Source organism: Chrysemys picta, chromosome 9 (genome assembly GCF_011386835.1).
Source record: "Chrysemys picta bellii isolate R12L10 chromosome 9, ASM1138683v2, whole genome shotgun sequence".
In the NCBI taxonomy this organism is placed as follows: domain Eukaryota; kingdom Metazoa; phylum Chordata; order Testudines; family Emydidae; genus Chrysemys; species Chrysemys picta.
The window spans coordinates 2,109,008-2,131,285 of record NC_088799.1 but is presented as its reverse complement, the minus strand read 5'-3'; the positions used below and the strand labels follow the sequence as shown (position 1 = coordinate 2,131,285).

Below are 22,278 nucleotides of genomic sequence, written 5' to 3'. Positions count from 1 at the left end.
TCATGGCACTGCGTATGAAATAATTGGCATGTGATCAGGTAGGAAAGAGCATTGATTAGTATAATACTTCCTGATCGAATTACAAAGCTTTTGTTTTCTGCAGCAATTGACTGCGCCCCCAACAGTCACTATGAAGCATGCACGGCAGCCTGCCCTGCCACCTGTGTCAACCCGATGGCTCCTGCCAGCTGCAGCCTGCCGTGTGTGGAAGGATGCGTGTGCGACAGCGGCTATCTCCTCTACAACGATGGCTGTGTCCCCAGCAGTCAGTGCGGGTGCTGGCACAATGGCAAACACTACCCTGTTGGCGCTGAATTCTGGACCGATGACACCTGCTCCTCCAAATGCACATGTCCCTCTCGGGGGAGCAAAGTAACCTGCTCGAACGCAGCCTGCCCAGCCGATCATTACTGTGGGGTTCAGAACGGAGAACCTGGCTGCTACCGTGAGACTTACGGGATCTGCCGAGTCCACAACGACCCTCATTACAACACGTTTGACAGAGAGACTCACCACTTCATGGGGATCTGCACCTACACGCTGGCCAAAGTGTGCCACAACTCCAGCTCTCTGCCTTATTTCAACGTAGAAGCCAAGAACGAGCATCGAGGGAACCCCACGGTGTCCTATGTGCAGAAAGTCCTGGTGGAGGTTTATGGACAACACATAGAAATTCTCAGAAACCATCCGAGCCAAGTGCTGGTAAGGAGCATTTCCTCAGTAGGGGGATTCCACATCGGGATTGAGCTTTGCTCTGTGTGCTTCTGTACAGGGGACCGTTTGTCACTCTCCTCCATTTAATAGGAATCCGTGACTCCTGGTCTTTCAAACACTATATCAAGACGGTGTAAAGTGACCGTCTGCAGCGGGCACCAGGAGCCTGCCTGAGGTTTCGGTGTTACAACTGGACAACTTGCTCTGAGAGACAAACGTTCTGGAAACTTATGTCACTATTTAACATAGTAATATTTGCAGTGAATGAGTCAATTTTATTGCTCATTTCTCCCTTACAAGTGTCCTATGGCCGCATTGTGTGGAAATCACATGGTACTTTTCCTTCCGTTTCCCTTAGGTTAATGAGGTGCTAACAACCCTTCCTGTCAGCGCAGCTGGTGGGTCAATCGCAGTGAGCAGGAGTGGACGATACGTTACCCTAGAGACAGATTTCAGACTGAGGGTTTCCTATGACACCGATCACTCGGTGGAAGTGAAGGTGCCCACCACCTATTTCAACAGGACCTGTGGCATGTGCGGTAACTTTAACAATCGCAGACAGGATGACTATATGATGCCCGACGGGCAGCAAGCCAAGAACTCTAATGAGCTGGGAAACAGCTGGCGCGTCAAGGACGACGATCCCTCTTGCGGTGGCATCGAACCACCTGAACCCTGCCCTGCAGACCAGGAGAACCTCTACAGAACAGACAGATTCTGCGGCATGATAACCATGAGGCCTGGCCCCTTTGGGGTCTGCCACTCCGTGATCAATCCTGAGAGCTTCTTTGAGAGCTGTGTTTATGACCTCTGTGCGCTGAATGGGAGTGAGGCGCTCCTGTGTAGTGCCCTGGAGGCCTACGCGGATGCGTGTCAGAAAGCCGGGGTGACGCTCCCCCCCTGGAGAAATGCCACCTTCTGCTGTGAGTAGCAAATGTGGAGCAGCCAGTCTTTTGTCAGCAAACAAATTTGTTTTAAATGATCTTAAATAAAGAACCCTTGTCACCGCGTCTGTCTCCCTGTGGGGTGTGTTTCCAAGGCGGCTTTGTTGGTCCTAATTCTCTTCCCCTTGTTACCCTTCCAGCTCCCACGTGCTCTGCTCCCAACAGCCACTACGAGCCTTGTATGACTGCTTGCCCTGCCACATGTCTGGACCGCCTCGCCCCCGAGAACTGCAGCAAGCCCTGTGTCGAGGGCTGCGCATGTAACTCTGGATTCGTGCTCAGCGGAGGCGCCTGCGTGCCAGAGGCCAAGTGCGGCTGTGTGTTCCAGGACAGATACTACAGTGTGAGTAAATCACTGACCTGAGCACGCTGGGTGGGAAACTGCTCTGCCAGCATCACCCTCTTTCATGTCATTCGTTTATGTATTTCTTGCATGTGTCTCCTGCAGGAAGGAGAGAGCGTCGTGACGGAGAACTGCACGAGCCGGTGTGAGTGTCTGGGGAATGGCAACATGACGTGCAGTGAGCTGTCTTGTGGTCCAGATGAGATCTGCAAGATTCAAACTGGCCTACGGGGATGTTATCCAGCCGGCACCGCTACCTGCCACATCTACGGTGACCCCCATTACACCACCTTTGATGGGAAACTTCACCACTTCCAGGGTGCCTGCAACTACACTGTGGTGGAGACCTGCGATAACGCCTCTGGCAGCTTTAGGGTTACCACCCGAAATGAACACCGGGGCAGCCCCAGCTGGACAGCCATTAACTCCGTCGCTCTCACCCTGGATGGCGTCCACATTGCACTAGGGAAGAAAGGAATTGTCTACGTAAGCACCTTTCTCATCCTAATCCTAATGTATTCCATTGTGTGCATTTCATGTCATGTGAATCTGCTTTAACCAGCCTATAGTCTGTCTTAAACTCTCAGTGCCTTACAGGAAATAGGGCCCCAGAATATTTTTCATTATTCTGCACTATGTGCAAGATCCAAAAAACACAGGGTCTTTGGGAACATAACAGTGCAGAACGTACACTTTTCACTCTGGTGCTTCTTTCCAGTTTCATTCCGTCTTTCTTTCCCATTCAGATTAATGGTGCCCTGGTCTCTCTCCCTGAAACTCCTGTCCCTGGAGTGACCGTTTCACTCATCGGACGCTACGTACAAGTTACTACCAACCTGGGCGTCCAGCTGCAGTTCAATGGGGACCACGAGCTCTTTGTAAGAGTGAGTGAGAAGTACAAAGGGAGACTGTGCGGATTGTGCGGGACGTACACGGGGACCCAGCAGGACGACTTCACGAGACCCGATGGGGTCGTGGTGGCAGACTTCAATGAATTTGGAGCCAGCTGGAGGGTGCCTGACGACGAGTGGCCGTGAGTAGAGAGATATACAGTATGGCCATATATTTAATTAGGAAATTAAGGGAACCTGCTGTCCTTGGAATCACTGAGACTTGGGTACGTATATTGGAATCACCCATATACAATGATACCAACCTGAACATTAATCCAGCTGGTAAACTTCACAAGCTGTGGGGGAGTTTGGATCCAGGGTTTTATTTCGGTCTCATCTCTAGTTTTATTCAGTGAACACAGGGGTTTGTTTGTTTTATGTTAAGCTGGTAATTGGGTTGCTTTGCAGTAGCTGTGGCTGTCTGGTGTCAATTCAGCCTGATCACTATCACTGCGCTCTTCGGAGTATTTAACCCTTCTGCTTTTTGTATTTTAGTTGCAATTCAACTATCGTCCCACCCGTAACGTGCGCTCCCTCCGAGCAGCAGGCAGCCGAGGAGCGGTGCCGACTCCTGACGGACCGCGACGGCCCATTCGCACCCTGCCGTTCTGCGGTGCCACCCCACCTGTACTTTGAGAGCTGTGTCTATGACCAGTGTGCCACAGGAGGGAGCTCTGAGCAGCTCTGCAATGATCTGGAATCCTATGCGGCAGCCTGTGCAGAGGCAGGAGTCGCTCTGGGAGAATGGGCGGCGGACACTATCTGCGGTAAATTTCAGCTCGTATCAGTAAATGTCTGTGAGTCCTGTTCCATGCCGAGGGTCTTTCAATGCTTATCCAGTGGGGCTCTGAGAGAATCTTTACACTTTTGATCACAGCTGCAGACCGTTCCAGAAGAAAATCAGCGATAGATAGTATTGCCCACTGCGCTAAAGCTTGTCAAAGGGGCTCCCCACCACAACCACCTTCTCCGTCTAGTTTGCCAGGACAGTCCACACTTCCTGTGCTCTTGTCAAAATGCCAGAAAAACTAAACCATTTTTTTATGTTGAAACAAAATGAAACATTTTGTTTTATGTTTCATTTTGTTTCAAAGTTGCCAAAATGTTCTACTTTTCGATTTGCTGAATTTTTTTTAATGTTGTTTTCAGTTCAGCCAGAAACAAAATATATATATATATTTTTTTGGAATTTCCAGGGAATAAAAAAAATTCGTTATTTGTCCAGCTCTAATGATAATGCTTACGCAAAACCTGAAGAGAATGGAAGGAGATAAGTTAAGGGGGAAAAATTCCTTTCCACTTTCACATTGTCTAAAACATTGTCAAAAAAACTCCAATACTAACTTTAACATCCATCTCCAACAGATATTGAAAAGCAATATACACCATGGCTTCATCAAACTTACAGTCAGCACGAAACGTAAACACTTCGCTCATGATTCTATCTCAGTGATATCAGTGGGTATGCATACCTGACTGTAACAGGTTTCACACATTTAGGAATCAGAGGGGTAGCCATATTAGTCTGTATCAGCAAAAACAATGAGGAGTCCTTGTAGCACCTTAGAGATTAAAAAATGTATTTGGGCACAAGCTTTCATGGGCTAAAACCCACTTCATCAGATGCATGGAGTGAAATTCACCCCTTCTTGTCAACTGTTCGGAATGGGCCTCATCCACCCTAATTGAATTGGCCTCGTTAGCACTGACCCCCCACTTGGTAAGGCAACTCCCATCTTTTCATGTGCTGTATATTTACACTTGCCTACTGAATTTTTCACTCCATGCATTTGATAAAGTGTGTTATAGCCCATGAAAGCTTATGCCCAAATAAATTTGTTAGTCTCTAAGGTGCCACAAAGACTCCTTCTTGGTTAGACATTTAGGATGTTATTTGGCCATACTGCTCCTGAGATCACTGTACATTTCTCATGATAATTAATTTCTTTGTAGGTTTTGCCATAGATTTTGTTGGGAGTTGAACTAGTTTATGTCAGGATGGATTTGGTCCATGATGCAGAATCTAGAGTTTTGAAGTGGGTTGACAATACATTGAAAATATTCATTTGAACATTGCTGTCAGTTGAAATTGGTGATGATGAAACCTGATTACACATGTGTCTCTGCAAATAACACAATAAATAATGACTCTTCTTTTCAGAGAGTGTCCAGGAGTGTCCTTTCAACTGCTCATTCGATGACAACTTCTGTGAATGGAGACAGTCCACCTCCGATGATTTTGACTGGAGACGCAGCTCCACGGCACCTCCTTATGGCAATATGTCGCATGGCAAGTGTTTTCTCGATACGCTGTAACTGATACCTATGAGGAGAATGTGCCCGTGGTCTGACTGTTCCCTGCTACCCTTTTGTTCCCAGATGGCTATTACATAACAACCGACAGCCGATATGCTCACCCAGAGGAGAAAGGCCAGCTAATAAGCCCTCAGTGCACTGCCAGCCAGGCTGCGTGTTTCCGATTCCGATACCACATAGCAGGCGTAGCAGAGGATGGGGCACTGAAGGTGTACCTGCTTCAGGAAGGGGACAGCAAACCTCTTCTGCTGTGGCTAATGACTGGAAACAAGGCAGACAACTGGCTTTTAGCAGAAGTGGATTTGCACATTTCTGGTAGATTTCAGGTGATTACACAACCAAAAAACATCCTTGGTGTTATCTTTGTGATTACTGAGGTAAGGAAGGTCCCTGAGTCTAAGTCGGAGAGAGGGGCTGGCCAGGAATTGACATTGGAAACCTGGGATGCTTCTATGTGTTATACCACATTTGGGAATGCAAGAATTGATAGACCTGTCGTTAGACTGGCAGGGAACCCACAGCCTGGTGGAAATCCAAAAACTAACACGAGCTTATGGATCCAGAGAAAAGAAAAAGCTCTTTGCGCTTCCACAGGGAACTCTCGTAAATCAGCTTTTCATGGGCTCCCGCAGCCAGGCTGTCCTCATATCGCAAAGCACTCTGACTCCCCAAGTCCCTGTCTCAATACACACCGCCAGAAAAGCTCCCAATGCCTTTGACAAAGCGCCAGAGATTAGAGCCCCTCCCTCCAGCAGAGCCCAGCCTGACAATGTCTGCAGTGAGGTCAGACAGCTGTGGGACTGTCTGTGGTCAGAGAAAGAAGGTTAACTCTTTCACGGCCAGGCACTGAATGGCGTGTGTACACCCGTCACAATGTCACAGAACAAAATTAGGATCTTTTAAAACATTCTGTAACAGCATTGCAGATATATTGTAATCTACTTACCATTGCCCTGCCCAGGGCAGGAAAGAAGCGCGTGTCCTTATTGATCTGAAATCAAGGTTACAGCCAGCCACTAATGCCAGTGGTATAATTCGGTGAGACTTAATATAACAAGATGTGGTTTCACTCTTCCTGCAGGTTGTGTTGGAAGGTGTGACTGGCACGGACAACCGAACGTGGGTCTCTGTGGATGACGTGTCCCTGGATCCTGGTTGCTGTTTGGGTATATGTCATATGCTCTGTGTTTCTAGAATCACATTTCTCACACATGGTCATTTGAAGTCTAATAAAAAGCTATCTTGTGACACTTTTCATAGAACAGAATACCCAGCCTCTCAACGTAAATTTCTTTGTATCTTTTTCCAGGAGAAGCCCCGACTACTTCAAGTCCAACTACAGTGGGCACCAGTCCATCAGGTAACGTGGATCCCTCAGTGCTTCCTTAATCTCCTTGACATTTTCTGGTGGGCTGTGAACGTGGTGGCTGCTTTCAGATGAGGGTTCAAATAACGTAAGAGTCAGTAGGCAGAATGATTCACTCTGAAGAAGGGTCACCAATTACCCCCATGTATGTTCTGAACCTCACGCTGGGTTCCTGGTTCTCACTAACCAATGCTGTGACCATCTCTTGTTAGGTTCTACAACACTGCAAGGAACAACCCCTGCTTCAGAGACCACGCCGTCCCACACAATAAGCACCACAGCAGAAGAAAGTACAACAGGTAAATCGGCTAGGAGACTGTTGCTGAGAATAAATCACCCTCTTTGCTTAGAGACAAGTATTTGTGGGGTGAAGACACATTCAACCTGTTTGTGGTAATGAATTATTAGTGCTCTTGCTGTTTTGATATATGCCATTCACTCTGTGTTTCTAGAATCACATTTCTCACACATGATCATTTGCACTCTAATGCAAAACTATTCAAGAGTCGTTCTATTTTACTCTTCACAGAACAGAATGACCAACCTCTTAACGTTATTTCCTTTGTATATTTTGCCAGGAAAATCCCCGACCACGGCAACTCCAACTTCAGTAGAGCCCTGTCAGACAGGTAATGTGGGTTCCTCCGTATTGGACAAATCTCCTTCCCATTCACATGTGGGGTGAGAAATTGGTGCCAGAATGCAGATTAGGTTTAGAGTAGTATAACCATTTGAAAACTCCACATTTCTGTTTTCAGAAGGCAAGTCCAACTGTAATGCAGACCAATCCCTCGGGTAGTGTTATTCAATCCGTGCTACCCAAATCCTTTTCACCTTACAAATGGTAAAGCAACCGTTAGCTCTAGCCAGGTGTGGAACTAGTCCAGGTTTGTTTGAGCTTTTGAGTCTTGCTGGAGAACAACCTGGGGCTAGCCCAAGTGTTTGGGGTCAGACCGGACAGACCAAACTCTTGCAAACTCTTCTCAGAGGCATTTAACCACATCTTATACGCTTCCATTAACTACGTCCCTTCTGCCTTTGGCTCCAAATTAGAACCAAAGCTGTAGTGTTAGAGATGAGACTAGGGAATTCAACCTATATCAAGAGTGCGCTTTTTAAAAATGATTGGCTGGTTCTGGGTTTTACATTTCTAGGTAATATAGTTTGAAAAATCCATGATGTATTTCCAGAGGGTTTCAGGGAACCACAATGTTATTGTCAGTTTCCTATGTGCTCAGAGATCACACTGGTGGGTATGGCATAGGACCATGAACAGCATATGGATTAGAATCATCACTGAATTGGTTGTAAAAGAAGTGGTCACTTCTGGCGAAAGCAGGATACAGGGACTCGTCATCTTGTTACTATACCTTGGGATGCCACTGACTTGCAGTGGAACCTTGTGCTCATCACTTAGCTTATGAGTGGCGACATGGGTTGCTATCCATGGGAGCTTCCTCTCTGGAGTCTGCATTTACAGAAAGAAACATGACCTGCAAGTGACCACTCCCGGCTTCTTCCCAAGGCCCACTCCCCCTGTGAGAGCAGGGTTCAGATCTTGTCCCTGATCTCAAGGGAAAATGAGCAGGAAATGCTCACCAACATGAAGTGCTTGGTGGAGCGCAAGTGATAGCGCTGCAGTAACGTGGTGGGATTTGCATGGGATTAATCCACATTTCTTCCTTTTAAGACCGTGCCACCTGCAGTGCCTCAGGGGACCCGCATTACTACACGTTTGATGGCAGAGTTCACCATTTCATGGGAAACTGCACTTACACCCTCTCCAAAGTCTGCAACGACTCCAGGGGGCTTCCACACTTTGACGTGTCCACCACCAATGAGCACAGGGGCTCCAATACCAAAGTGTCCTATGTAAAGTCCGTGCACGTGGATGTCTATGGAAGTCAGATTTCCTTGCTGAAGAACAGGAAAGTGAATGTAAGTGAAACGATATTTAAAGGGAGTATTTTAATTATCTGACATCCTTAAACTGAGACCTGCAAAAACTGAGACATTTGATTGGATGTATAGGTCACATGGTGGGTTTCCATTTTCTCATTGGTTGGGTGTGCTTCTTAGAATTAGGCTCCCACTGAGAATACTCAGGACTGGCAGTTGACATTTGCTTTCTGTGAACATTCTGTCATATTTCCTCCAACTTCCCAGTGTGAATGAGAACATTCCTCCCAGTGAACTCATTGGCTAGACCATTCGTGGGCGATTCATTGGGAATTATGGGGGTACTTAACAACGACCAGATTTTCCCAACGTGTTGTACAGGTGAATGGCACCAGAAGGAACCTGCCTGTGGTGATTGAAAACAAGATCAACGTCCAGATCAGCGGGGGCTACGTGCTCTTGGAAACTGATTTCGGACTCTGGGTCAGATTTGACGGCAATCACTATGTGGAGGTCTCCGTGTCTGGTTGTTACAAGGGCCAGCTCTGTGGCCTGTGTGGTGAGTATCCCTGTTCTTGAGAACCGTCAAGTCACACGATCAGGAGCTTTTCAATAAATCATGAAGTTTGGGGATTGGTTGGGGTTTTTTGTACCGTGTTACGTTTACCCCAGAGTAATCTAGTCTGTCCTGTATGGACTGCGATTTAGGGCACTGGTTTAAAGGAACCATCATTGTTTGGGTACCTGGCAATCATAACTTACGAGAACTCTGGTTACAGAGGTGTTAACTCGAGTGTCAGAAATGACAACTGCAGATGTCATTGTTAACAGGAGAGGAATCTCACATTCAAAACTACAGTCTAAATATTATCCCCATCCTACACTGGATGCCTCTGGTCAAGGGCCGCTCATATCTGTTTTCTCTCACTTGCATCGCAGTCTGTCTGTCTCTCTTTGATTGGAACTGTCCGGCCCAATCGACGCTTTCCATTTCTTTAAACTTGGAAACGATAACAAAACGTTAAGGCCCTTCTTGTGGCTAAGGAGAGATTTCCAAGTCTCTGTTTAAGAGCCGTCCTGAACTTTTCTGCTCTGCTGTGTTGTTCCTTGGACTCGCAGATGCAAACTGTCTCAGCACTGAGCCTCCTTTTTAGAGCTACTTTTTGTTGTCCAGCTGCAGTAGAGGTGGGTCTGCTGCAAGACAAAGTGAGAAACTCCCCTCTGGAGCGAGCAGAGACCAATTAGATTGCCAGCTGATAAGCCTGGCAATACTTGGATGTATCAGGGCAGCTGCCTCCTGAGCGCCCCCTTGTGGCGATGCGCCATCCCGTCTGGGGCTCGTTTCATAACAAGAAACAGTGCAAAGCTCTGGTTCTTCTACCAAACCCGGGGCTCTCCTTTTATGCCCGTCTGCTCCTGGTGAAGCTGCCGCTCCCAGCCCTTCCCAGCTGCAGCTCAGCCTTCTGGCTTTGGCTTCCTTCTCCTGTCAGCCTCCCCCTGTTCTGAGGGAGAAGGCACCATGTGTACTGCCCTCCTCGGGAGAGCTCCTCCCAGTTGGCTGGGAGAGAGAGGAGTCCTGCCCCGCCCTGTACGACAGGGCTCCTGGGCCCGGGCCCTTACAGGGGCAGTGTCCTGGGTTTTCCCATCCAACTACTCATTCCCTAGGACTACTTCCTCTCCTCTAGCTTAGGCCATTTCCTTTGCCTTTGCTCCTTCCAGTATTCCTGGAACGGGGTCTTCTGGCCGCCTCTAGCCTTAAAGGGCCAGTGTACCCCGTTACATGGAATAACGATCCAGCAGCCCAGATGCTTATCGGAAGCTCATCCACATTTCCCTGGGATGAAAATGGGGCTATGAAAAGTGGAGTGCTAGAGTTTAAGGCCAGAAGGGAGCACACGTCATCTACTCTCACCTCCTGTAGGGCAGGGGCCACCAACACCACCCAGCCACCTGCACATTAAACCCAACTCCTGGAAGTAAATTGCAAGAGTAGGTTGTGTTGTGAGGTTTCTGGTTCTCCCTGGATCTGGATGGACTGGAAGTTCCCCGGGGGATGACATTTCCTTGAGTGTTACCCACACGGCTTCTAAGTCTCAGGAATGATAGAGCTTGAGTGTAAGGGTGCAGGTTAGTTCTTATTGTATTGTAGCCCATTTAGCCGAGTCACCGTGTGATCGGACACAGTCAGAAAGCCAAATCACTTGCTCCAAAAACACAGACCCCTACCCTTTAATCTACAGCGGAATCGTCATCAGCTGTTAACAGTGCGGCGTCTGAGACGCGCAGGGAGCAATTCTTACTCCTTCCCGGAGAGGGCACTGGTGCACATACACACTAGCCAGTTCCTTACAGTATATTTGACAACCACACGCTAATGTGCATTCTGTAGTTGTGAATTTCACGTATTCTGCACGTTTTTCATTTTTTGTAGGTAATTACAATGGTGACGCAAAGGATGACAACCTAAAGCCGAACGGCAGCACGGCAGGAGATTCCACTGAGCTTGGAGAGAGCTGGCTAGTGGCAGAGAATAACAGCATGTATGTACAGAGGGAAGCGAATCAGTTGGTCTTTGCTACAAAAGCTCTAGGAAAGCATGCTGCATACTCAGCCACAGGGCGCCCAGCCATGACTCCACCACCTAGTCTCCTCTAGGGCTGAGCACAACTCCCATCCGCTCCAGTACACCCAAGAGCCCCCTCTCCAGTTGGCCATGAGCAGGGAGTGAGTGGCTGGGCTGCTCCCATCTGCCTTCGGAGGTCTTCTGTCTCCCAGTCCAGGAAGACCTGCTGGTGGGTGGGAGGTCACCTGCTGTCCCAGTCAGGAGCCAGACAGATTCACTGGTTCCTGCAGCAGCTTCTTCCACCCCAAATTCAACTCTGAGCCATGGAGCACCGCACAGTGGCCAGTGCCGGAATGGGAACCCCCTCCTGTGGTGTGGGTGTGGGGGGCAGAACTCAGCCTGTCAGGGAGCCTAGATTCTGCTCTGTGGCTGTAATAAAATGGTGCCTTCTGTGCAGACATGGCATCGTCCTTTCCAGATCTGGCCCAGGGAGATAAAGAAACAAACATCAAAAGATTTTCTTTCCCTTGCCTTGCCCAGATGCTCCCCTCAGCCAGTACCGGACTGTGATCCCCTGCTGGAGAGTGAAGCGAGGAAGAACACAGCCTGTGGCATGATCACCGACCCGACAGGTACCATGGCAGTGGCTTAGTCCTGGGCAAACTGTCTGAAATCACTCCAAATTACAGCATGCACTTGCCTGCACCTGGACCTTGCTCCCTGGGGCCCACGGCTGTGAGTCCCCCTTGAAATGTGTACAGCCCCCAACTCTAAAAGCCGCACTAGATGCCCCAGGAGTTGTGTTCCTTTACCTGCTCAGACTGGATCGTGCATTCACATGGCACCAGGACGTGAAGATTATTTAGGAATTGCACTTTGAGAGCCTTGTTCTGCTGCTCCTGCCTGCACAGAGCTCCCGTTGACTTGCACCCTGCTGCAGCAGAGACATAGTGCAGTGGTCCCCATTCCCCCCTTTGTTACAGGGGTATCTGAAGTGCTCTAGGCACTCCCTCCTCCGGAGACAGGGAAATAGTGGGGTGTCTCAGATACCAGTATGTGGTACCTACCAGGGTGTTGCTAGCTGGATATCAAAAACAAGGGTGTCCACTTTGAGTTACATTGTCCTCACCCTGTAAATAGAAGAGGCTGGCCTAAGCCAAACGGAGTCAAGTCTCATCATTGTTTGGCTGTATATAGCTCCAGGTTTTGTCTGGCTGAATATATAGACGTGGTCAGCCTACACCGGCCCGGGAGCACTGACTGCTTGCCATGACAAGGGATGGTTAGTGGTGGAGCTTGGCGTCTTCCGTCTTTCTGTAATTCTGTATCTTTCTTGATTTACGTAGGTATCTTCAAGGACTGCCACGTCAAAGTACCTCCAGAGAATTTCTTGGAAAACTGTGTTTACGACATGTGTCAGACTGAGGGACAGACAGTGTCCTTATGCAATGGGCTGCAGGCTTATGCTGAATCGTGCACAAATGCTGGGATCTGCAGAGAATGGAGAAATAATACTTTGTGCCGTGAGTGTTGTCATTTATAACTATTAATTTCTCAAATTCAACTTTTGTTTAATGCAAGAAGCTTTTAAAATAATGAGCTTCCTGTGTCTTCTGATGGCATGGACTTTCCTCTTCCGCAATGCTTTGAAGATGGTCTCTCCTTTCGCTTGTCCTGAGTCCGGTCCAGTTCTACAGTGGATCCTGCCAGGTTTGGTATACTGTTCAGACTGAATCTGATCTAGCCTCACAAAGCATCTAAGTATTAATGTGTCTGAGTTTCGTGCTGGTAAAATAAGAGCGCCGGAGAGGTTGAAATCCTCTCTTTATCCATAGAGCATCACTGTCTGGGGAGCTGCCGTGCAAGCTGTAGTACCTGCGACTCGAGTGAAACTCACCACAGTCCCTTCTACTTGTAATTGTTAAGAAGGAATGTTAAGTGCTTGTGAAAGGCACCAGCCTGGCAGTTTAGAGGAAGAGGGTCTGTGTCTCCGCTCACTTCCATGGGTGGGAATCAGCAGTAGCCACAGAAGTCCATGGAGGTTCTCCCGTGTAAAGCTGGAGTGAGCCAGAGGGGAACCAGGGCCACCGTTGCTCCAGTAGCCCATCGAACAGGTGCTGCACAGGAGGCTGCAGGGCGACCTTCCCCCGCCTTGTGTGCACGGTGCGCATCAGCTCTGTTCTGGAGAGATCCTATCAAGGCGCTAAACGGTCCCCATTGGAACCGAGCCATGCGCCAGCAAACTCAGGGTCCTGTCTCTGACAGCGCCCGTCACCAGCTGCTTCAGAGCAAGGTGCAAAAAACTCTGCAGTAGGAGGATTTGGGGCATTCTGCCCCCACTAAAGTCTCCTCCTTACCCCTATATTGTTTGTATGATTCGTTATGTATATTAGAGCAGCACCTACAGACCCCAGCTGAGATGGGGACCCATTGCTCTGGGTACTGTATAAGTAAGAGAGGACAGCCTCTGCTCCAACGCCCCGTTCCACTCTGTCTAGGCAAGACAGGCGCAGGGTGAGGGAGAGAGTAAGACACAAGCAGAGGGAGCAGGGGTCTGCATTGTAAAGGGCATGGGCCTGCTGGGATTGGGTTGGTTGTTTAGGTTTGTAGGAGGGGATTAGCTGAAAGGGGAGGAGAAAGGGAGAGGGGACAGTGAAGGGAGGAGATAGGGGAAAAGGGGAAGAGGGGATGGGCAGGAGTCGTAGGGCAGGGAAAGTGAGGACACTAGGAGGGAGTGAACGGCCAACCAGCAGAAGGTCAGGAATCTCCAGAGTCAAAGTGTGGAAAGCCACTGGACACTGGTGACCCACCGAGGCGGCTTTCACATGAGCCACCAGCCAGCTGTGGGCTGCGAGAGACAAGCCACCGGAGCCACGTTTCAGCTGATGTCCACGTCAATAGGTGAAAGGCTGGACTTGTATCCTGTTGCCTATTTCCGATCCCTGGATACGACCGGTCCCCTACCAGGCATCATTTGTCTGTCTGTCTGTCTGTCATTCCCTGCGCAAAGGGTTTCCACTCTGTCCCTGGAGAAAAACCTCAGCCCAGAGCAGTCACCCTGTGCAGAGCGTTCTAACAAGCCTTTGCTGTCCTGGACCAAACGGGAAGTTTCAAGAGAATTGCTTTGGGATCTTTTCCTTTCAGTGATCTGGGTTTTTCTTATCACTTGTAGCAATCTCCTGTCCGGGAGGAAGCCAGTACGAGAGCTGTGGGAGCAGGTGTCCTTCCACCTGCGTGACTCCCGCTGCATTTAGCCCTTGCAGCTCCTTACCAGTGGAAGGCTGTTTCTGTAAGGAAGGCTACGTTCTGAGTGGAGACACCTGTGTGCCCGAGAGCAGCTGCGGTTGTGTGGATGGAAACAATCACTATCATCAGGCAAGTTACCCTGAGCACCTAGAAACAGATAGAACAATCCCCGATTCTTTCAGTGTCACTGTAACTGATCATAATTAATGAACAGAGACTAACTTCGTCTGGGCTCAGGTCAGTGGGTTGAGTGGATAGAATTGTTCATGTAAATAATAACCATTCCTAGCTCTTCTCAAGAGCAGATCTCAAGGCGCTTTACCAAGGAGGTCGGTATCGTTATCCCCAGTTTACAGAAGGGGAAACTGAGGCACTGAGCAGTCAAGTGGCTTGCGTAAGCTCATCCAGCAGGCCAGTGCTGAGAATAGAACGCAGGTCTCAGGTGTCCCAGTCCCGGACACCTCCTCCTGGGCCACAGCGTCTCACTGGGGAGGGAGCTCGTAGCATGTAGAGTATCAGAGGCATTTAACTGTTCCCAACTCCTTTGATTATCCACTAGGGCAGGAGTTTTCAAACGTCTGTTTTGGTGACCCAGCTGAAGAAATTTGTTGATGCCCGTGAGGCACTGGAGCTGGGGATGAGGGATTTGTGGTGTGAGAGGGGGCTCTGCCTCAGGCGGAGGGTTGTGGTGCAGCAGGGGGTCAGGGCTCTGACCTGGGGAATGCAGGCTCTGGGGTGGGGCCGGGGATAAAGGGTTTGGGGAGCAGGAAGTGGCTCCAGGTTTGAAGCGGGGGGCTCATGGCTGGGGCAGGGGATTGGGGCACGGGGTTGCGGCACGGCCTTACCTCCAGCGGCTCCCGGTGAGCAGCGCAGCCGGGGTGCAGAGGGAGGCTTCATGCCTGTCATGGCACCGCAGACCGCGCTGCGCCCCAGAAGGAGCCAGCAGCGTGTCTGTCTCCTAGGTGGAGGCACGCAAGCAGCTCGGTGTCACTCTCACCTGCAGAACCCCTCCACCCCCCACTCCCCAGCTTCCAAAGGCTCGGCTCAGTGTCGGAATAGGTAGGGACTAGCCTGCCTTAGCCGGGAAGCACCGCCGATGGGACTTTTACCAGTCCGCGTGGTGGTGCTGACCACAGCCGCCGTGACCCAGTGCCTGACATTCCGCGACCCAGTACAGGATCCCAACCCACAGTTTGAAAACCACTGCGCTAGGATGACACTACTCGATAGACTATATACTATTATATATTCAAGTGCTTCTCCTTTCTCTACCAGCTGGGTGAAAACTGGTTCACCCACGACGCCTGCACTGAGCGCTGCACCTGCAACAGCAAAAACAACATCACGTGCACAGGCTGGGAGTGTGGAGCGCTGGAGATATGCAGTGTTCAGGATGGGGAGCTGGGTTGTTACCCCGCTGGTGAGTTCTCCCTGCGAAAGGGTCCATGTGTGAGTTCAGTAATTAGATGTTTCTGGTCCAGAAGGGCTTTCTCCAGATACCTTGTCCCTTATGCGATGGCACAGGAAGGAGCTGACGGCTGATTCTTGCCAGTGCTGAGAGACGTTCAAAGACAAATCCCCTATCTTGCAATCACTGAGCTCCCTCCCCTGCAGTGGGAGTGGAGCTGGCGTAGACCCTTGCAGGATCACTGGAGTTTGGCCTGAGTAGGGAATGCAGAATCAAGCCCCAAATCACCCAGTGCCACAAATGAAAAAACTGAACTCCAAGGGGTTGATTTAGGAAAATACCAATGGGGGGGGAGACAAATTAAAAAATACTAAGAGTCTAAACTGCTCCTGCAAAGTCCTCGCACGCAGGGTACACACAGGTCATCTGCACTGTGCAGAGCGCGCAGCAGCAGGAACAGTTGCTCCTTTTCCTGGCACAGCTCCCAGTTCGCAGGTAGTTTGTATAACAGGCGTCTCTGAGGATTCCGTGTCCCTGGAGCCTGGTTGCTGTTTGGGTATATGTCATATGCTCTGTGTTTCTAGAATCACATTTCTCACACATGGTCATGTGAAGTCTAATAAAAAGCTATCCAAGGGTTATCTTGTGACCCTTGTCATAGAACAGAATAACCAGCCTCTCAACGTAAATTTCTTTGTATCTTTTTCCGGGAGAAGCCCCGACTACTTCAAGTCCAACTACAGTGGGCACCAGTCCATCAGGTAACGTGGATCCCTCAGTGCTTCCTTAATCTCCTTGACATTTTCTGGTGGGCTGTGAACGTGGTGGCTGCTTTCAGATGAGGGTTCAAATAACGTAAGAGTCAGTAGGCAGAATGATTCACTCTGAAGAAGGGTCACCAATTACCCCCATGTATGTTCTGAACCTCACGCTGGGTTCCTGGTTCTCACTAACCAATGCTGTGACCATCTCTTGTTAGGTTCTACAACACTGCAAGGAACAACCCCTGCTTCAGAGACCACGCCGTCCCACACAATAAGCACCACAGCAGAAGAAAGTACAACAGGTAAATCGGCTAGGAGACTGTTGCTGAGAATAAATCACCCTCTTTGCTTAGAGACAAGTATTTGTGGGGTGAAGACACATTCAACCTGTTTGTGGTAATGAATTATTAGTGCTCTTGCTGTTTTGATATATGCCATTCACTCTGTGTTTCTAGAATCACATTTCTCACACATGATCATTTGCACTCTAATGCAAAACTATTCAAGAGTCGTTCTATTTTACTCTTCACAGAACAGAATGACCAACCTCTTAACGTTATTTCCTTTGTATATTTTGCCAGGAAAATCCCCGACCACGGCAACTCCAACTTCAGTAGAGCCCTGTCAGACAGGTAATGTGGGTTCCTCCGTATTGGACAAATCTCCTTCCCATTCACATGTGGGGTGAGAAATTGGTGCCAGAATGCAGATTAGGTTTAGAGTAGTATAACCATTTGAAAACTCCACATTTCTGTTTTCAGAAGGCAAGTCCAACTGTAATGCAGACCAATCCCTCGGGTAGTGTTATTCAATCCGTGCTACCCAAATCCTTTTCACCTTACAAATGGTAAAGCAACCGTTAGCTCTAGCCAGGTGTGGAACTAGTCCAGGTTTGTTTGAGCTTTTGAGTCTTGCTGGAGAACAACCTGGGGCTAGCCCAAGTGTTTGGGGTCAGACCGGACAGACCAAACTCTTGCAAACTCTTCTCAGAGGCATTTAACCACATCTTATACGCTTCCATTAACTACGTCCCTTCTGCCTTTGGCTCCAAATTAGAACCAAAGCTGTAGTGTTAGAGATGAGACTAGGGAATTCAACCTATATCAAGAGTGCGCTTTTTAAAAATGATTGGCTGGTTCTGGGTTTTACATTTCTAGGTAATATAGTTTGAAAAATCCATGATGTATTTCCAGAGGGTTTCAGGGAACCACAATGTTATTGTCAGTTTCCTATGTGCTCAGAGATCACACTGGTGGGTATGGCATAGGACCATGAACAGCATATGGATTAGAATCATCACTGAATTGGTTGTAAAAGAAGTGGTCACTTCTGGCGAAAGCAGGATACAGGGACTCGTCATCTTGTTACTATACCTTGGGATGCCACTGACTTGCAGTGGAGCCTTGTGCTCATCACTTAGCTTATGAGTGGCGACATGGGTTGCTATCCATGGGAGCTTCCTCTCTGGAGTCTGCATTTACAGAAAGAAACATGACCTGCAAGTGACCACTCCCGGCTTCTTCCCAAGGCCCACTCCCCCTGTGAGAGCAGGGTTCAGATCTTGTCCCTGATCACAAGGGAAAATGAGCAGGAAATTCACACCAACAAGAAGTGCTTGGTGGAGCGCAAGTGACAGCGCTGCAGTAACGTGGTGGGATTTGCATGGGATTAATCCACATTTCTTCCTTTTAAGGCCGTGCCACCTGCAGTGCCTCAGGGGACCCGCATTACTACACGTTTGATGGCAGAGTTCACCATTTCATGGGAAACTGCACTTACACCCTCTCCAAAGTCTGCAACGACTCCAGCGGGCTTCCACCCTTTGACGTGTCCACCACCAATGAGCACAGGGGCTCCAATACCAAAGTGTCCTATGTAAAGTCCGTGCACGTGGATGTCTATGGAAGTCAGATTTCCTTGCTGAAGAACAGGAAAGTGAATGTAAGTGAAACGATATTTAAAAGGAGTATTTTAATTTTCTGACATCCTTAGAAACTGAGACCTGCAAAAACTGAGACATTTGATTGGATGTATAGGTCACATGGTGGGTTTCCATTTTCTCATTGGTCGGATGTGCTTCTTAGAATTAGGCTCCCACTGAGAATACTCAGCACTGGCAGTTGACATTTGCTTTCTGTGAACATTCTGTCATATTTCCTCCAACTCCCCAGTGTGAATGAGAACATTCCTCCCAGTGAACTCATTAGCTAGACCATTCGTGGGCGATTCACTGGGAATTATGGGGTACTTAGTCACGACCAGATTTTCCCAACGTGTTGTACAGGTGAATGGCACCAGAAGGAACCTGCCTGTGGTGATTGAAAACAAGATCAACGTCCAGATCAGCGGGGGCTACGTGCTCTTGGAAACTGATTTCGGACTCTGGGTCAGATTTGACGGCAATCACTATGTGGAGGTCTCCGTGTCTGGTTGTTACAAGGGCCAGCTCTGTGGCCTGTGTGGTGAGTATCCCTGTTCTTGAGAACCGTCAAGTCACACGATCAGGAGCTTTTCAATAAATCATGACGTTTGGGGATTGGTTCGGGTTTTTTGTACCGTGTTATGTTTACCCCAGAGTAATCTAGTCTGTACTTGTATGGACTGCGATTTAGGGCACTGGTTTAAAGAAACCATCATTGTTTGGGTACCTGGCAATCGTAACTTATGAGAACTCTGGTTACACAGGAGTTAACTCGAGTGTCAGAAATGACAACTGCAGATGTCATTGTTAACAGGAGAGGAATCTCACATTCAAAACTACAGTCTAAATATTATCCCCATCCTACACTGGATGCCTCTGGTGAAGGGCCGCTCATATCTGTTTTCTCTCACTTGCATCGCAGTCTGTCTGTCTGTCTCTCTTTGATTGGAACTGTCCCGCCCAATCGACGCTTTTCATTTCTTTAAACTTGGAAACGATAATAAAACGTTAAGGCCCTTCTTGTGGCTAAGGAGAGATTTCCAAGTCTCTGTTTAAGAGCCGTCCTGAACTTTTCTGCTCTGCTGTGTTGTTCCTTGGACTCGCACATGCAAACTGTCTCAGCACTGTCGTCGCTACAGTCCGAGCATGGGCAAAGGCTCCTCTGATCACTGAGCCTCCTTTTTAGAGCTGCTTTTTGTTGTCCAGCTGCAGTAGAGGTGGGTCTGCTGCAAGACAAAGTGAGAAACTCCCCTCTGGAGCGAGCAGAGACCAATTAGATTGCCAGCTGATAAGCCTGACGATACTTGAACCTCCGCAGTTTCAACAGGGATGTATCAGGGCAGCTGCCCCCTGAGCGCCCCCTTGTGGCGATGCGCTATCCCGTCTGGGGCTGGTTTCATAACAAGAAACAGTGCAAAGCTCTGGTTCTTGTACCACACCCGGGGCTCTCCTTTTATGCCCGTCTGCTCCTGGTGAAGCTGCCGCTCCCAGCCCTTCCCAGCTGGAGCTCAGCCTTCTGGCTTTGGCTTCCTTCTCCTGTCAGCCTCTCCCCGTTCTGAGGGAGAAGGCACCATGTGTACTGCCCTCCTCGGGAGAGCTCCTCCCGGTTGGCTGGGAGAGAGAGGAGTCCTGCCCCGCCCTGTACGACAGGGCTCCCGGGACCGGGCCCTTACAGGGGCAGTGTCCTGGGTTTTCCCATCCAACTACTCATTCCCTAGGACCACTTCCTTTCCTCTGCCTTAGGCCATTTCCTTTGCCTTTGCTCCTTCCAGTATTCCTGGAATGGGGTCTTCTGGCTGCCTCTAGCCTTAAAGGGCCAGTGTACCCCGTTACATGGAATAACGGTGCAGCAGCCCAGATGCTTATCGGAAGCTCATCCACATTTCCCTGGGATGAAAATGGGGCTATGAAAAGCGGAGTGCTAGAGTTTAAGGCCAGAAGGGAGCACACGTCATCTACTCTCACCTCCTGTAGGGCAGGGGCTGCCAACACCACCCAGCCACCTGCACATTAAACCCAACTCCTGGAATTAAATTGCAAGGGTAGGTTGTGTTGTGAGGTTTCTGGTTCTCCCTGGATCTGGATGGACTGGAAGTTCCCCGGGGGATGACATTTCCTTGAGTGTTACCCACATGGCTTTTAAGCCTCAGGAATGATCGAGTTTGAGTGTAAGGGTGCAGGTTAGTTCTTATTGTTCTGTGACCCATTTACCCGAGTCACCGTGTGATCTGACACAGTCAGAAATCTAAATCACTTGCTCCAAAAACACAGACCCCTACCATTTAATCTACAGCGGAATCTTCATCAGCTGTTAACAGTGCGGCGTCTGAGACGCGCAGGGAGCAATTCTTACTCCTTCCTGGAGAGGGCACTGGTGCACATACACACTAGCCAGTTCCTTACAGTATATTTGACAACCACACGCTAATGTGCATTCTCTAGTTGTGAATTTCACGTATTCTGCACGTTTTTCATTTTTTGTAGGTAATTACAATGGTGACGCAAAGGATGACAACCTAAAGCCAAACGGCAGCACGGCAGGAGATTCCACTGAGCTTGGAGAGAGCTGGCTAGTGGCAGAGAATAACAGCATGTATGTACAGAGGGAAGCGAATCAGTTGGTCTTTGCTACAAAAGCTCTCGGAAAGCGTGCTGCATACTCAGCCACAGGGCGCCCAGCCATGACTCCACCACCTAGTCTCCTCTAGGGCTGAGCACAACTCCCATCCTTTCCAGTACACGCAAGAGCCCCCTCTCCAGTTGACCATGAGCAGGGAGTGAGTGGCTGGGCTGCTCCCATCTGCCTTCGGAGGTCTTCTGTCTCCCAATCCAGGAAGACCTGCTGGTGGGTGGGAGGTCACCTGCTGTCCCAGTGAGGAGCCAGGCAGATTCACTGGTTCCTGCAGCAGCTTGTTCCACCCCGAATTCAACTCTGAGCCATGGAGCACCGCACAGTGGCCAGTGCCGGAATGGGAACCCCCTCCTGTGGTGTGGGTGTGGGGGGCAGAACTCAGCCTCTCAGGGAGCCTAGATTCTGCTCTGTGGCTGTAATAAAATGGTGCCTTCTGTGCAGACATGGCATCGTCCTTTCCAGATCTGACCCAGGGAGATAAAGAAACAAACATCAAAAGATTTTCTTTCCCTTGCCTTGCCCAGATGCTCCCCTCAGCCAGTACCGGACTGTGACCCCCTGCTGGAGAGTGAAGCGAGGAAGAACACAGCCTGTGGCATGATCACCGACCCGACAGGTACCATGGCAGTGGCTTAGTCCTGGGCAAACTGATTGAAATCACTCCAAATTACAGCATGCACTTGCCTGCACCTGGACCTTGCTCCCTGGGGCCCACGGCTCTGAGTCCCCCTTGAAATGTGTACAGCCCCCAACTCTAAAAGCCGCACTAGATGCCCCAGGAGTTGTGTTCCTTTACCTGCTCAGACTGGATCGTGCATTCACATGGCACCAGGATGTGAAGATTATTTGGGAATTGCACTTTGAGAGCCTTGTTCTGCTGCTCCTGCCTGCACAGAGCTCCCGTTGACTTGCACCCTGCTGCAGCAGAGACATAGTGCAGTGGTCCCCATTCCCCCCCTTTGTTACAGGGGTATCTGAAGTGCTCTAGGCACTCCCTCCTCCGGAGACAGGGAAATAGTGGGGTGTCTCAGATACCAGTATGTGGTACCTACCAGGGTGTTGCTAGCTGGATATGAAGAACAAGTGTATCCACTTTGAGTTACATTGTCCTCACCCTGTAAATGGAAGAGACAGGCCTAAGGCAAACAGAGCCAAATCTCACCAGTGTTTGGGTGTATTCAGCTCCAGGTTTTCGTCTGGCTGATTATAGAGACCTGGTCAGCCTACACCGGCCATGGAGCACTGACAGGGGATGGTTAGTGGTGAAGC

At 49.4% G+C, this 22,278-nt stretch overlaps 1 protein-coding gene across 1 annotated transcript in view; it reads left to right on the top strand.

The window, feature by feature from the left end:
* The window catches only part of LOC103306313 (uncharacterized), a 97,803-nt gene that overhangs the window by 53,634 nt on the left and 21,891 nt on the right, over positions 1–22,278 (top strand). The window contains exons 74-99 of the mRNA XM_065557435.1: positions 104–702; positions 1,073–1,637; positions 1,799–2,001; positions 2,107–2,487; positions 2,748–3,034; positions 3,390–3,661; positions 5,056–5,184; positions 5,274–5,536; positions 6,292–6,376; positions 6,520–6,570; positions 6,789–6,875; positions 7,155–7,205; positions 8,267–8,514; positions 8,857–9,034; positions 10,907–11,015; positions 11,579–11,670; positions 12,385–12,561; positions 14,211–14,413; positions 15,560–15,704; positions 16,409–16,453; positions 16,672–16,758; positions 17,038–17,088; positions 18,150–18,397; positions 18,741–18,918; positions 20,862–20,970; positions 21,534–21,625. Of these exons, the coding sequence (XP_065413507.1) occupies positions 104–702; positions 1,073–1,637; positions 1,799–2,001; positions 2,107–2,487; positions 2,748–3,034; positions 3,390–3,661; positions 5,056–5,184; positions 5,274–5,536; positions 6,292–6,376; positions 6,520–6,570; positions 6,789–6,875; positions 7,155–7,205; positions 8,267–8,514; positions 8,857–9,034; positions 10,907–11,015; positions 11,579–11,670; positions 12,385–12,561; positions 14,211–14,413; positions 15,560–15,704; positions 16,409–16,453; positions 16,672–16,758; positions 17,038–17,088; positions 18,150–18,397; positions 18,741–18,918; positions 20,862–20,970; positions 21,534–21,625 (4,935 nt within the window). The remainder of the gene's footprint in view (positions 1–103; positions 703–1,072; positions 1,638–1,798; positions 2,002–2,106; positions 2,488–2,747; positions 3,035–3,389; positions 3,662–5,055; positions 5,185–5,273; positions 5,537–6,291; positions 6,377–6,519; positions 6,571–6,788; positions 6,876–7,154; positions 7,206–8,266; positions 8,515–8,856; positions 9,035–10,906; positions 11,016–11,578; positions 11,671–12,384; positions 12,562–14,210; positions 14,414–15,559; positions 15,705–16,408; positions 16,454–16,671; positions 16,759–17,037; positions 17,089–18,149; positions 18,398–18,740; positions 18,919–20,861; positions 20,971–21,533; positions 21,626–22,278) is intronic.